Source organism: Myxine glutinosa, chromosome 2 (assembly GCF_964187855.1).
Source record: "Myxine glutinosa chromosome 2, kmMyxGlut1.1, whole genome shotgun sequence".
Taxonomy (NCBI): Eukaryota; Metazoa; Chordata; class Myxini; order Myxiniformes; family Myxinidae; genus Myxine; species Myxine glutinosa.
The window spans coordinates 62390885-62407224 of NC_136262.1; the positions used below are offsets into that span (position 1 = coordinate 62390885).

At 48.6% G+C, this 16340-nt stretch overlaps 1 protein-coding gene across 18 annotated transcripts in view; it reads right to left on the minus strand.

Annotated features, from left to right (window-relative positions):
- Nucleotides 1–15703, minus strand: part of L3MBTL3 (L3MBTL histone methyl-lysine binding protein 3) — a 207592-nt gene extending 191889 nt beyond the window's left edge. For 2 of the 18 annotated variants that reach the window (XM_078773366.1, XM_068108065.2), the window contains exons 1-3: nucleotides 13689–14216; nucleotides 12697–12836; nucleotides 12496–12580 (exon numbers count right to left, since the gene is read on the minus strand). In XM_078773366.1, coding sequence (XP_078629492.1) covers nucleotides 12496–12580; nucleotides 12697–12836; nucleotides 13689–13749 — 286 coding nt within the window. In that variant the 5' untranslated portion in view covers nucleotides 13750–14216. Of the gene's footprint in view, nucleotides 1–12495; nucleotides 12623–12696; nucleotides 12837–13688; nucleotides 14221–14243; nucleotides 14334–14408; nucleotides 14786–14958; nucleotides 15057–15300; nucleotides 15347–15650 lie in introns of those variants that run through there. The other 16 variants (XM_078773375.1, XM_078773370.1, XM_068108061.2 and 13 more) reach the window with 15 other exon arrangements.
- Between the last annotated feature and the right edge of the window lie 637 nt (nucleotides 15704–16340).

Genomic DNA, 16340 nt, shown 5'->3' on the forward strand with positions numbered 1-16340 from the left:
CTGATATTTCTCATGAGTCCGATTTGCATTCAGGAACACAACAATCATGGTTAACCATTTTGAAATTGCCACTATTCTGTCGAAATGCTGAAAATTGTTCAAATGATGATTTGAAACACAGATTTCATGCTAGTAAAGGCAGGAAAAAGTGCCCAGACGAGCAGAACTGAGTCAGTGTAAACACATACACAGCACATGCACAAAAGGCCTAGTTTAGCATCCATACGTCATTTCAAAAGTTGTGTATGAGTATTCCAGCCAAAGTCTTTTAATTAAAGCTTTTAACAGCATATCAGATTGTTTTTATGGTGGAACTTTACAATTAAGTATTTCTCTTTCCTGCATCCCGTCCATTTTACCTTTGGAAGTGATGGAATATAAAGGTCAAGGCATCATCAACCTCAATCATCAAGATGCTATGGGAGAGAGTTTGCTCTCTACAGAATGGCAAAATGGTGGAACTTTACAAAATACTTGAAAAAAGTAACTATGGAATCAAGGGTGGATGGTAGAAATTGTTGAGGATGCTAAATCGGACTAACGTTGGCAGGAAAAAAAATTGTGATCTGTGTTGGCAAAGATGCAGGCATCCTTTCTCTAATTATTCCATTTTGATATATCAATGATGCCCACAGAACCTTAGCCTCCACCAAGTCCAAGGGTGCTCAGCGAGACACAGGGTTTCAGAACACAAAGGTAAACAAGATGGTGCTCATAGAATACTGTTATGAATTTGGTAATGCAACATCTAGAGCTAGGTAGATCTGAATAGGTAGGTACTCGGCTGTCGTGACAGGGACTCTACATGTAATAAGTTATTGATGTTCAGGCGTTTGTCGGGGTAAGATGTATGAGTGTGAATCTACCTGGAGATTCGAGTGTTAAATAGTGAGGGATTAATGGTAACGCCCTGTGAGTCTCACCTAGTAATCAAACCTTTGTCCTTTATGGCACTGCAAACCACATAAACATTAGTTAGGTCCTTAGCGCAACATTAAATAATCCCCTTTCCCTGACAAGGACTTCGTATTAAATTGACAGGAAACCAGGCCAAAAACACCGCCACGGCTGGCCGCCACCGTGTACACCTCCAAAGGCCTACAAACCGGGCCGGCACGTGTTATGCCAGGACCGCAGGGTCGCGTAACGAGGGAGATGTTAGGAGTCGCATGCCGTAGAGGGCGTGACCGGCGAGTTGGGACCATATGATTGGCTGAGGAGTGCGCGAATGTGACGTCATCGGGGAGAGATATATGCGACGGTCGGACGCCATTTTCGCCAGTTGAGTCTCTCTGAGTTCGCCAGTTGAGTTGAGTTGCGATCTGATCTCGAGTCGTCCCAGTTCGTTGGGCAGTTGGGTAGAGCGTCCCAGTTCGGTACCGGAGTGGCAGTTGAGAGAAGTGAGAGCTCGTGGCAGTTGACGGTTCGTGCCATTTTCTACAGTTCGTGACCACAGCTCGTTGCAGTTGGCAGTTGGCACTCGGCACTCAGCAGTTGGCACTTGGCACTTGGTTTTTGGTTGCTTCGTGCAGCCCTGCGTTGGACCGACGAGGCCTGGTGGCGCTTGGAGGCGGAGGCAGAGGGCCGTGGAACTTGGAGCGAGGTGTGCGATCGGGCCGAAAGGAGCGGTGTTGGACGGCAGCCACAAAGACGACAAAGACAGATAAGCCCGGATCCGCGTACACTGCACACGACGTGACTTGTTATTTTCGTATTAATCTCCCTCGTTTTGTGTCTGATATCAGTCGTGTGGGGACGTCCCGATTTAGTTATTAGTATTACCGGCGCGTGCTTTTTCACTGGCTTTACTTTTAATAATAAATCCTTATATTATTTTCTGTACATATTTGAACGCAGTTTCCTGGGTGTTTCATTTTAATAGATAAGGCTGCGGAGCCTTCGCTGCGTCCCGCCATTTCGCGCGTTGGTGTTGAACGTGAGTCCGCCATTGAGTGTTCGCCTCGGGAGTTAAAGTCTCGCAAATCGGTCATCCGTAACTGTGGTGTTAATCACGGTTACGCGACAAGTGGTGTCAGGAGTGTAGGATTTGAACCCGTCGGACAAATTTTTTTGTCCGCGGCGAGACATCGACACGGTCGGACAAATTTTTTTGTCCGCGGGGAGACATCGACACGGTCGGGCGTACATTGCGCCCGACGTTCGAACGCAAAATTTGTATAGGCGAGGCGGAGAAATTAATAATCAATTGGGCATACGGAGCGCGATATCGCGTCTTCGTCAAATTTAAATTGTGTTTTTGGTATTAAAATAAATACGCGCGCGGGAAACAATCTTCCGGAAAGCGGATGTCGGAAATTGATGAGATGGAAGTACGCAGCGAGGCCTCCGTCAGCGTCGGGAGTGAGCCGGAAATAGGGGAATTAGATGCAGAGGTGAGCCTTGGAACCTCCCTCGTCCCGAGCACCAACTTATCCCCCTCCCCCACCGGGGAGTCGGGAGCAGTAGGAACGGCCCCGACAACCGACCAGATGTTGGGTCAATTGCTTCGAAAAATTGATGGGTTGGGAAATAAAATTGATGGGGTAAAAGGGGAACTGAATGCCCAGAGTGATAAAATTGAAGGATTAAAGGAGGGATTGAAAGAACAAATCAAAGGGATGGTCAGCAAAATCGATGGATTGGAGGGAAAAATGGAGGTGATGAATGAACAAATGAATGAACAAGGGAATGAAATAAAGGAAAGGAATGAACAATTGGAAGGAAAAATTGGGGAAATGGCACAGCAGCTGGGGGAACGAATTGATGGCATAGAAGGGAGAGTGCAAAACCAAATTACGGACAGACTGGGGAAATTTGAGGGTAAAGTAGAAACTCAAATGGGGGAGATGGAAAAAGCCATAGGGGTGGAAATTGAATTGAAACGGGAAGAATTAATGTCAAAAATAGAGGAGGGCGTGACGCAGGCTGTCCAAATGGGGGAAAAGTTGGAGGGTCAGATTGGTGCCACAAATGCTCGAATTGATAAAGCAAATGGAGGCCTGGTTGTTTATCGGGACCGTGTGGATGTCACAACACCCCAACCGGGGGATGAATTTGGAATTGTGCAGCACCAGGGCGGTGGTGCGGAGCAAGAGGGGGTAGAGTTTTTGGGGGTCCATGCAATGGAGCCGGACCAGGTATTTATTGGGGATATTGATCAAAGCCTGGCGGGGCCAGGAATGATTTGTAATGATGAGGATGATTTGATCCAGCGGCTGGAGACCTGTGACAGTCCCATGGAGGTAGAGCTTGTTCAGGCCCAAAGGAGTCTGGGGGAAGAGGTGAGTTGGTCCGAGGGGGTGGTTGGAATGACCGAGGGGACGCTCACTGTACACTGCTATTTGGAAACCGAGGCTCCAAAATTGGACAACCAGTTGGGGGAGTGTGTTGGCTCCGGGCTGGATTTGGATCTTGGAGGATCGGGAGATAGAGCTTCTGGAGATTTGGTCCCTGTAGGGAATTTGGATCAACTGCAGGGAGGGGCAGAACAACCGGTGGTAGAGGTTGTTCCCTGCAGCTGCGGGTTGGCAATGGGAATGAAAATTTGTAAAATAAAATTTAAAATAAAATTACAATGGGAACTTGATTTGGAGCAGCCATGGTGGGGATTGGTCCCCGGGCTGCGGGATTTGGACATGGAGAGGTCATGGGTGATGGCCTCGGGCAAAAGTTGCCCCTTTCAAAATTTGGGTATGCCGGCCAGCTGGGGGGCTGTGATGGCGAGATTTGGACGTGGGGTCCAGCCTTGGGTGTCGAGGTACGACCTGGGTCCCACGGGGGGTCTGGTGGAGTGTGGCGTCCCTTGTCCGTCGGGGCGCCGTCCGAGCTGGTGGCTCGGGCCGGCAGGGTCACCGGACCCTGGTGGGGGTTAAGACCTCCAGAGGGGTCCGAGGTGGTTTCTCAAGCCTGGGTTGGCATTTATTGAGGACCACTAGGGGGAGGTGTTGTGGGTCGCGCTTTGGTGGTGGCACTGTGGATGGCCAACTTGGGACTGATGTGGTGACCACCCGGGCATGCGGCCTGGCATTCTCCTCCAGGGACTTTGGGACAACTGGCATGTGATGACCTGCCATGCCGTGTTGGTCGATGGACGCGGGTCAAACCGAATGGACAGGGATGGAGATAGCCTGCCGGACAACCATTGGGGCATCTGTGGAACGTGATGGTGTGAGTGACCTTCCACAGATGCTCCGTTATGATTTATGGACTCTCGGGTTGGGAAGAGAGCCATGGGGATGTGAATCGGGAGATGTGTAACGAGCCGAGCATATGGGCCAGGCTCGGCTGGCATGTGTATGGCAAAGCATCCTTCTTTGGTGAGGTGAGTGAAATGTGACAAATGGTTGGCATGGGTAATCTGTGGGTTAGATGGAAATTTAAGGGTGGATTTTGAAATGCCATGGTGGACACTGTACAGTGACGCCATTATTGATCCAGGTGTGTAGACCAAAGTGTTGGAGGCTGTGATGAAATTAATAGGGTAGCAAGACACAGCTTTCAACTGGTTGCGGGGGCAACTGTGCTGATATTTGGGACGCGGGATGATGGGGATGTAGTTGTGTAGCCTGAGGGTCAACGTGGTGCTGTGCGTGTCCGAGGTGTGTGGACCATGTCTTCTGGGTGGGTCTCCTGGTGGAGCATGGCTGTTGACTGGACCTTGGTGTGGTCAAGTGTGGGTGAGCACTGGGGGGGCTGCAGTTCTGTAGTCGGACTGGGGGATGATGGGGAGGTGCAGGGGACGTGGCTGTAGGGATGCCACGCACTGCGACCGTGCCCCCCAGGGCCGAGGTTGTGTGTGCGGTAGTGTGTGTTGTGGCAGCAAGTGCTCACCACATTGGCCAGCTGGGGCTGCTGCAGCTGTGTTCCTCGCAGGGGGGCCGAAGGATGGATGGTGGGTCGCGCCCTTATGGACACTCATGGGCCATGTTGGCGTTTTGACTGCTCACCTTGTCCCGGTGACCCTTGCACGGTAGAGGTGCAGAGCTGTCGTGGCCACAGGTAGTTGTGTAGTGATGATCACCGTTGGATGCGGATCCACATACCTGCCAGTGTAGTGGGGACAAAAGAGAAATTTGGAAGGATTTGGTAGGCCCAATGTGAAATTTTGGGAATTGTATGGGTGGATGGCACTCTTGAACCTGACCAACCTGCAACTACCTGCACTTAAGGTGAGTGCTTTGAGGAGTACTGTCCCAGGCTTCAGGATTTGCTTTGGAAATTGGGGACATGTAAATTGGAGTTGGGAGGCGGGTGTGAGTGATGACATGGCCGGTGAGGGGATGGAATGGGAGCCACAGTGTCTTGTGGGTGGCGTATGTTTTTGTATTGTGGTTATGTGTTTTGATGTGGTCGTGAGAGTGGAACCTGGAGAGTGTGTGATGATTATTGGAGATAATGAGGGGTGATAATTGTGCTTTTGGAAATGTGCTTTTGGGAAGATGTGATGGTTTAAATGTGAACTGGGGGAATTTCACATGTAGCAGGCCATGGCAAGCCTTGTAACACCTTTTACACCATCTATGGAATTGTACTGAATTGTGCTGAGTTGTGTGGAGAATTGAATGGCAGTGGGGGAGGAAGTGTGTTTTGGGGTCTTGTGGGTGGGGAAGGTGTGTGTGTCCGCAGGTACAGAGCAAGCTCTGAGGAGCGATGCCTGCGGGCCCCCCTCTGCGGCAATTACCCCTGGCAGCCGGTGGTAACTGGAAATTGGAGCTCGTCGGTGGAGGGTCTGGTTGGGCGCCGCGGGGTGAGGAAGTCCCCCGGTGACCCGTGTTGCTGCGTGAAAGCAGGAGGCAAAGGAGCCTGGTGTGTGTGGAGACCCTCACCGGCGAGGTAACGGCGGAAAGGGGCTGTTGGGCTGTCATGGGGCCAAGAGGTAAAGGGGGGGGGGCAATGAATTTGTAAGTCGGTTGACTTGTTTTTGGGACTGCGGGCACCACAGCCTGATGCGCCCCCACCATCTTTTGTGCGGTACCTCCCCGCTGCCTAGTTGAGGAATGCACACACACGTGAATGACATCAATGCCATGGTCCTGCAGGGGGTGTACTGGGAATAAGTGCTTTGTTGATTTTTGCAATGCCTTGATGACCTATGGAATGAGAATGAGTGGTTAAGGGGTCTGTGTTGCATGAATGTGGGCGAAATCCACCGAGCCGTGTCACTCACCTGTAACATCTGGACGGGGCCCGTGGAAATTTAGTGGGATGCATTGGGGATGGCCCCGCAGGTAAGGTTGAGTCTTGTGGCATCCACCGGGGGACGCGGTCTGTAGACCGGGGTATGTACAAAGGTTAGAGTTTTGAGTTTTTGGTAAGATGGTTAAGTTTGTGGATAAGGTAGGAGTTTTGGTGTGTTGTTTGTTCCCCCCTCCACAGGAACAAGGAAGAAGATGTACATACTTGCATGATGGTTAAGGGGTTCAGCATGTTAAGGAAGTGTAGGTAGGTAGTCCGACTCACTTCCCACAGCCCTTCCTGATTTATTTCGTAGGTTAATTAAGTGTGTGACAGTAAGTGTTAAGGCTGGAATGGTAGCCCTGCGGTGAACCTTGCAGGAGCTACGGTTCCAGGGGGGGGGCTGTGTTATGAATTTGGTAATGCAACATCTAGAGCTAGGTAGATCTGAATAGGTAGGTACTCGGCTGTCGTGACAGGGACTCTACATGTAATAAGTTATTGATGTTCAGGCGTTTGTCGGGGTAAGATGTATGAGTGTGAATCTACCTGGAGATTCGAGTGTTAAATAGTGAGGGATTAATGGTAACGCCCTGTGAGTCTCACCTAGTAATCAAACCTTTGTCCTTTATGGCACTGCAAACCACATAAACATTAGTTAGGTCCTTAGCGCAACATTAAATAATCCCCTTTCCCTGACAAGGACTTCGTATTAAATTGACAGGAAACCAGGCCAAAAACACCGCCACGGCTGGCCGCCACCGTGTACACCTCCAAAGGCCTACAAACCGGGCCGGCACGTGTTATGCCAGGACCGCAGGGTCGCGTAACGAGGGAGATGTTAGGAGTCGCATGCCGTAGAGGGCGTGACCGGCGAGTTGGGACCATATGATTGGCTGAGGAGTGCGCGAATGTGACGTCATCGGGGAGAGATATATGCGACGGTCGGACGCCATTTTCGCCAGTTGAGTCTCTCTGAGTTCGCCAGTTGAGTTGAGTTGCGATCTGATCTCGAGTCGTCCCAGTTCGTTGGGCAGTTGGGTAGAGCGTCCCAGTTCGGTACCGGAGTGGCAGTTGAGAGAAGTGAGAGCTCGTGGCAGTTGACGGTTCGTGCCATTTTCTACAGTTCGTGACCACAGCTCGTTGCAGTTGGCAGTTGGCACTCGGCACTCAGCAGTTGGCACTTGGCACTTGGTTTTTGGTTGCTTCGTGCAGCCCTGCGTTGGACCGACGAGGCCTGGTGGCGCTTGGAGGCGGAGGCAGAGGGCCGTGGAACTTGGAGCGAGGTGTGCGATCGGGCCGAAAGGAGCGGTGTTGGACGGCAGCCACAAAGACGACAAAGACAGATAAGCCCGGATCCGCGTACACTGCACACGACGTGACTTGTTATTTTCGTATTAATCTCCCTCGTTTTGTGTCTGATATCAGTCGTGTGGGGACGTCCCGATTTAGTTATTAGTATTACCGGCGCGTGCTTTTTCACTGGCTTTACTTTTAATAATAAATCCTTATATTATTTTCTGTACATATTTGAACGCAGTTTCCTGGGTGTTTCATTTTAATAGATAAGGCTGCGGAGCCTTCGCTGCGTCCCGCCATTTCGCGCGTTGGTGTTGAACGTGAGTCCGCCATTGAGTGTTCGCCTCGGGAGTTAAAGTCTCGCAAATCGGTCATCCGTAACTGTGGTGTTAATCACGGTTACGCGACAATACTTTCCCTGCGCAGTCAACTTGGTGTGAGCCAACTCTTCTGTTTTTGAACGTTTCTTTTTTTTTTTATCCAATATGGCTGCCAGACCACGTGACCGATGCCATCATAAATTTATATTCTCTAATATAATTGTTGCATGATCAATAAATTTCAAACTGATCAGACTAAGCGTTGTCCCTGTCGAATTATGACATCATAATTATGGCACCAATGACGTCATCGTTAACAACACCTATTCCCCATATGGAGTTATTTACAATGAGCCACGTTTCATATTTTTTCCATAGAGCGGTTTTGGAGATATAGAGGTGCAACGTTTTTAGGTTTTTCCAAGATGGCGCCTGTAACACATGACCTATGACGTCATGATTATCATTAAAATATTCTAAACGAGGAGGCGCTCCTCTGGTGACAATTTTATGTCCATCAGACCAACAGTTGCTGAAATTTTAAAAACTAGGGCATTGCCCGTACTATATCTATATCAAAAATTATATCCCCCCCTCTATTTACATGAAATGGTTTGGTCCAAAGCGAACGGCTTCCGGAGTTTGGTAAAGAAATCGCCATCGCGTGCACAAACGCGCAGGAAAGCGAATGAATCGCAAATTCGTTTTTATTAGTTTTAAAACATAGTTTAACGCCAACATAGTTTGCAAACGTGGAATAAATGAATACGCTCTCAAATGTGCCATCCGAGGCAGAGTGTGTCCGCCACGTTCGGCACACGCGATAGTTCGCTGCTCTCTGATTGGTTGAATCGTTTTTTGGACATAGCTCGGTAAGTAATTGTCCGATTAATATGAAACCTTGAAAAGGCACATCCTCGGGTCCCCAGCAATATACCTGGCAAGTTAAAAGTATATCGGACCCGTGGTTGTCGAGAAACAGCGGTCACAGACAAACGTACAAACGTACAAACAGAGATTAGTGGAATTATAGATAGATAATGATCGGATGGATAAGTGTTGTATTTGTCGAATTATGACGTCGTAACGAAGGCACCGATGACATCATCATTTACATATCTTATTCCCCATGGGGAGTAGTTGACAATGAGCCAGGCCTCAATTTTTTCCATGGAGTGGTTTCAGAGATAGAGGTGTGAAGTTTTTCCAAGATGGCGGCTGTACCACGTGACCTATGACGTCATAATAATAATTAAAATATTCTACAGGAGGAGGCCCTCCTATGGTGAAAATTTTGTGTCAATCGGACTAAGAACTGCAGAGAAAAAAATTCATACTGATCGAATCAAGCGTTGTACTTGTCCAATTATGACGTCATAATTAAGGTGCCGATGACATCATCATTAACATATCTTATTCCCCAAGCGGAGTACTTGACAATGAGCCATGTTTCAATTTTTTCCCATGGAGCTGTTTCGAGAATATGGAGGTGCAACTTTTTTTTCGATTTTTCCAAGATAGCGCCTGTACCATGTGGCCTATGACGTCATAATTATTATTTTAAAAATTCCACAGGAGGAGCCGCTCATATTCTGAAAATTTCGTGCCAATCGGACTAACAGTTGCAGAGTATTTTTTTTTTCATACTGATCAGATCAAGCATTGTACTTGTCGAATTATGACATCATAATTAAAGCACCGATGACATCATCATCAACATATCTTATTCCGCATGGGGAGTACTTGACAATGAGTCATGTTTCCATTTTTTCCATTAAGAGCTTTGGGAGATAGAGGTGTAACGTTTTTCCAAGATGGTGTCAGTACCACGTGACCTATGACGTCATAATTATAACTATAAAATTTATACAGACGGAGGATCTCCTATGGTAAAATTTCGTGTCAATTGGACCAACGGTTGCCGAGAAAATGAATTGTTAAAATGCAGATACGGCACACGGCACACATACGCACCCGAATGCTTACCCCCGCTTTTCACTTTGTGCGCGCAGGGTAACAATGTGCATTAATTTTTGTACATGAGGAGGATCTACCAATGTAGCACTTCACATGGCAGAACAATGATCATTTGGAATGCACCCTGGAACGTTAACTTTCGGTAGTACCTTTGAGCACTCGCTCCTCATCCTATGGATCCCAAGTCCAGATCTTATAAACTGTATTGATTTGTCAGGGTGTCAGTGCTCTATACTCATTGTAATTGGATCAATTTTTTCCATAGAGCGGTTTCAGAGATATAGAGGTACGAAGTTTTTCATAGTGTCCAGTTGTCTAGACAGGAGGAGGAGTAGTAGTAGTAGTAGTAGTAGTAGTAGTAGTAGTAGTAGTAGTGTAGACTAGACTACTGCCAGTAGACCAGTGGCAGTCCCAAAAGACTGACCTGAAAGTAAGAGACCTGTTATAGAGAAGATACCAGCTTGATGAAGCAACTCCTCCTTGAGCTACAGACAATGGAGAAAAAAAAAAAAAAAAACACCTTTAGAGGCCATTTTTTCCCCACAAGCGGGGGTTGGCCTTTTTCGGGCACCGGGGTTGTTGTTGTTTTTCGGTCCCCTTTTTGAAGCAATGTTTTACGGCCGGATGCCCTTCCTGCCGCCAACCCTGTTTGTCGCCTTTAACGACAAACAGGGAATTACCAGTGAACTGGTGCTCAATTAGCCGACCTCGGAGGGATGAGCAGGCTGGGTCAACCCCCCTGGCGTTAATTCAGTGATCGACCGGGATTCGAACCCAGGATCCTAGGATCCCAAGCTGGCACCCTAGCCGCTAGCCCAACGCCAGGGCTGGCACCCTAGCCACAGACAATGGAGAACAAAAGGGAAAATAAAGACGTCTGCCCAAAACAAAGGTTGTATATGATGTTGAGGTCAAACAACTGAAAAGGCTGTTGTTTTCCAGATGTTTATTGTAGAAAAAAAGACAGGATTTGCCAATTGGTCTTTAAGGGGAAACAAGGTAATGGTGTCGGACTTATCTAGACCCAAGGTCAGGTTCCATGATGTGGTTGTTTCAATTTAGAAGAAGAAGAATAACAAGAGGAAGAAAAGGCAGAACAAAAAAGCTGCTGCTGATTACTTATCATTATTGCAGGGATTCCTTATATTTTTACAGCAATCACCTGCAAAGTCCTATAGCAGGTTGTCTGAGAATGCAGAGAGATCCTTAAAAGAGAGCAAAATGATGGGTTATATATCTGATTTGGAAACGAGGATGGGTTGTCAACTAATGTGCTGTTTGTATGGAAGGGATTGGGGGAAGCAGAGGGTTATGGGAAACAGTCCCTTAAAGAACTTCCAATGTTTGCTTATTTTTATGCAGATGGAAGGCAAACTAGAGGTTTTTTTTCATTGACGTTTGCCCTAAACTAAGGCTTTGAGCCACTAAATGTGAAGGTCTACATCGAAAAGAAGAAGAAGAAGAAGAAGAACTGGCAAAACCTTCACATAGTTCTGAAACAAAGAAACCTTCACAAGACCACTGTGCAGGAGGGGGTAACTATGTCAGGTGGAAAAATAAAATGACACAATCTCTGTACCTGATGGCCAGGAGCTCATCCGCCCTTTGTCAGGTGTTCCTTTTAGTCCTGGCAGAGTGTCACAGTCATCCTACCCACTTGCAACGCCAGTGAGGGGTGTCGGTTTAGTCACCGACAACCCGACCATGCGACAGGTAGCACTGGGTTACATATTACCAGCGCCAGTCCCAAAAGACTGACCTGACCTGAAAGTAAGACGTGTTATAGAGAAGATACCAGCTTGATGAAGCAGGATTTGTTGGAAAGATCCACTTTGCTCCCACCTCTGAAACCGACTCTTTGTGTCCATCCAACCTGCACTTTGAGGTAGCATATCTTAATGCCTCAGGGTTGACCCAAATACCTATGACTTTTTTGTATACTGAATCGAGGCTCGTGAAAGAGCTAACATTTATTTCACAAACAAATCAACCAGACAAACAAAATATATAAAAAGAGGGAGCGGAAGACAAGATGGGGAGAGAAGGGGAAGCACACAAACACAACATTTGAAAGCAGGGAGATGTGTGGGAGGGAGGGGGCTTGGGGGGAGGAGGCGTGGGAGGTGGGGGGGGGGGGGGGGTGGGGAGAAGTATAAAACACAAGGACATCAAGGACTTCCAGGACAGAAGTTGGTATTTCAAAAAAGTGGATTTGGGGTGAAATTAGCGGGGGTAGAAAAGATCAAGGTTTTGGATGGGGGAAGATAAGAGATGGTGGTGAACAGCTGTTTTAAAGACCTGGAGGGTGGAGTGGGATTGAAGAGAGTGAGGGAGTTTGTTCCAGAGGTGGGAGAAAAGAGGAATGAAGGAGTGAAGGTGAGCAGAGAGTCTTGATTTTGGCAGTTTAACCATAAGAGGGTTGCAGGCAGATCTTGTGCGACCTGTAGGAATATTTGGAGGACAGAGCCCAGAGAGAGCTGGGGGGGCAAGGCCAGAGAGGAGTCGGTAGAAGACAGAAAGACCACCAACCTGCCTGCGGTGAGTGAGTGAAAGGCCCTTGGAGTTAGCTTCATCGCGGGAGATTCCAATGATTCTGAACGCTTTGGTTTCAACAGCGTGAAGACGAAGACTTGCTTTTTCTTCTTCTGAATATTACATTTACTCTTACAGTGATGTTTTGAAAAACTAAAAGTGACCTTCTTTAGAATGCAAAGTAAAAGCCTACCAGTGTGGCACCTGCCATCTTCATCCATAAGGACACCGGCTGCGCCGCTGATCATTTCAAGAGTTCCAAATTCATTCAATCGGAACTAGAAAAGAGGCACGAAAACACACGCACATACACACGGCTTTCAGGACCGATTAGACATGCTCCCATTTGGTGCTTGTTCAAAAACACCGCACACACCTACCGTCATCCCCTTACCTTCAGTGTGCTGCCTGGAAGACTGGCGACGCCGTTATTCCACTCGAGGGCCGAGTTGAGGTCAAAGTTTCCATCGCACTCTTTCTTATGCTCCACCGAGGGTCCAGGCAGTCCCGAGTCCTGAGCAACGTCAATCGATCCTGCATTACACAAGGCGAGAAATGATCGAATCAAGCCACAAAAAAAAACTTTTCATGGAAATCAAAAGAATTCCCGAATCGCGGTCGGAATCCCAAAAAGAGGAGTCCTCCAAACAGCCTTGCACTCAATGAAGGGAGATCGAAAGCGCATGACGTCATGAAAGTTGACTAAAGTGCGATTCCGCATGACGTCATGAGCGAAATTCGTGACGTCATGAAAGTTAACTGAAGTGCGAATCTGGCCATTCATCCCCTTCTTCTTTGCGGTAAACAACTACCTACGATGCAGACATTCGGAAGCGACACCGAGAGAGGGCGCTGCCATTTGGAAGCAATTTAAAGTAACGATTTTCCTCCGACAGATTTATCAAACAAAGCTCTCCCCTCCGATTGAACAATTCAGGAGCGCGTAGCACGCCCGCAGTGGGCAAGGGCGCATTGTGACGTCATTCTGAAAGTGGCAAAAAAATGTAACAAAAGCGAAAAAAAAAATAATTAAAAAACCTCGTTCATGTAAAGCTGCCGCTCCCCCTGTTAGGATTTGATTCCTCCATCCGAGTTTACCCCCCTTTTCCCTCCCCTTCTTGGAATTAGAAGAAGCCCCGCCGAAGGCCGGCAAAACAATTCCTCCCTCGATGCACGGACTGTAAGAAGCTCAAGTAGTGGGAAACATTATTTTCTTTGCAACAAACGGCCATTTTAAGATACACGCCGACCGGGTACTCGCACGACCTCGTGGAGCGGCCCGACGGCTCTCCCGAGGCGCCCTGGGAGTTTTCCGAAGGACAAAAGGAGAGACCGAGGATCGCACACCGAAGCAGAGATCCTTATCCCGACCGCTCCCACCACTACCTTGTTCCGACTTGTGTCGCTGTGCTCCGAAGCTCGCTCGCCGCGAGGTCGTCGCGTCCATGCTTCCCGACCGCCGGGACCGTTTACCCTAGAAACACGCGGACACGCGCGGGCTGTACATGGGGACCCGTGTGTACGACGGCACGTCTGCGTGGACACGGCAGCGAAACGCGTCAACTCGATCCTGATAATGGCCAACGGAATTCCAAACACAGGGAAGCCCCCCACCCCGCGCCCCTAGTCTCAACCAAGCGACTAACTACCGAACTAACTACCGAACTAACTACCTAACACGTCTCCATCCCCCAGGAATTTCGAAACAAACTCGAGATCTTTCATCGGATGCTTTTTCCTGCTTTAACCCCCATTATTATTGAGGGGGAAAGGGCCCCTGCAGAGGATCCTGGCCGAGATGTCCGCATCGCCTTCACGGAGAAAGGAATGGGGGTTATGGAGGTAGTCGGAAGCGTCGCGACATAATAATGCAACTGGGGTAGGGGGATTCAAAAGGGAGGGGAGAGGGGGATTCAAAAGGGAGGGGAGGGGAGGAAGTACCGGAAAAAAAATTGAAACCTCCAAGTGAGTTCGCGATCCCGGTCGGAGGAGTGGAAACGTTCCGGGCTCGCGCGTTCCCGACTTTTCCCCAACGCGCGTACGCACAATACTCACTTTAGCCCCTTCCCCCCCCACCCCCCTTTTTATGTTTTTTTTTTCACGCACGGCTTTTCAAAAAGTCCCTCGGAGCGCCACGCGGGTCTCGGGGATGCACGTCGCCCTCACGGACGCGGGTCTCGGGGAAAAAATCCCGGGTCGTCCCCGCCGAGGCGCTCCCTCGCGATTTCCACGGGAGCAGCGAAAGCCATTAAAGAGGAATCCGTGTGGGAAGGAGGGAGGGGGCGAAGCTCGGTACAGTGCGGCGCCTCGACCGCAGCACCGCTCGATCGTGCACTTTTCACGCTATTTCCCCAGCACGGACGACACGCACTGCCGCTCGCAAAGCGCCGCAAAAGGGCCCCGGACACTTTTCACGGTCGAGAAAATTATTTGCAAGCGGCGGCGCCTCCCGAGGCGCGGTTAAACCACATGAGCCACTGTACCGCGCGGTGCGGTTTCATACACATACTTATATTTATTTATTTCTCCCGACAAAATGGCGGAGCGGGCTCAACACTGATTCGCGTTTGCGATCGCACTCTGCCCCGGAGAAGTGGCCGAACCCGTACTTCCCGGTCGGGTCCGCGCGTACCGTTTCCGCCGGAGCCGCGCTCACCAAAATACCCCTCGGAGACCTCGGTCTTAACGACCCAGTGAGCCGATCTGCTTGGAGCGGTGCAAGACGCGCGTCCGGTAGTTTTCCAAATGCTGTCTGCGGGCGATGCGTACATACTGCACGATAATCCGCAGCACACGAGCATGTACACGTGATTGGGTAACTACGCGGATTCACACAGCTCCATACGTCTTCTCGCACACGGGGGGGCTGTTGTTTTTTTCCCCGTATAATGTAGTGTAAAGAAATGCAAAAGAAGAAGAGTCTCGACATCATGTAAGAGTTGTGTTTGTTCGAATCCGATCGATCCGAATCCATTTCCCAAGCCGATACGTTATCTACCTGGTACCTGGCGCACACCTCCACCTGGGAAGTGACGATGATCGTTCTGAGAAATTATAAAATTCGTTTACAGTAAACGTCACGTGAACACAAATGTAATCATTGCTAAACAGTTGACAGTTCATCGATTCATTCATTTCTACTTCGAAGATCCTAGTTTCCCACAATTTAATGGTTAATTAAAGTTATTCTTACGCATTCTCTTAACGCTGTGATTTTTTCCCCCTTAAAAGTCTAAAAGAAAATCAAGGCCGCGCTTCCAGCGACCATTATTATTTAAAAAATATTATAACATTATTATATGTGCACGAATTAGTGTTATCTCCACTGTACACATTTAAAGGACTCACCCATCGCACTCGGTCTGCCGTGCCGTGTTACTGTTTAATCAATTATATCGTCCAATCACGAAATGCCGTTTGCCGAGCTCGCCCCACCCCCACGTTAGCCACGCCTACTCCTCCCTCGCTCTCTCCGCCCTCTTCCTGCTTGCTGTCAATCACCCTGCGTCGATCCGCCCTTTCGAACTGGTACACGCAATGCGATGCTCGTTGTGACGTGTGACGCACCGACACGTCATGCTGCTGGCGTGAAAATGAAGACACCAAACTGATGGATACCTTGCCCGTGTACGACATACATTATGTAATCCTACCATTAACATTACCATGAACAGTCACTAAAGGTATCAACTCATAGGTAAACATGCTTTTGAAGGTTGTTCACAAGGTGTGCGAATTCATTTTTTTTTCTTTTCCAAAATAAGTATTTCAAAAACGAGTAAAATCTCAAAAATTATTTTTCCCCTTTTGTAATTAATAGGTTAGAGGTAAACACGAAGTTGGGAAGACGAGAGACGTCGGTGAAAGAAAGTTTAAAACAAAACTTTCTCACTGACGGTGTCATGGCGTTGGAAGAGAGGACAAGGTGAAACATCCTCGTACGACCGGGATCGATGAGGTCAAAGCTATTACTATCCACACTTCGTTCTCTCACTGCTGCTGACGATGCTGCTTTTTAAAGCATTTCAATAATGTTTT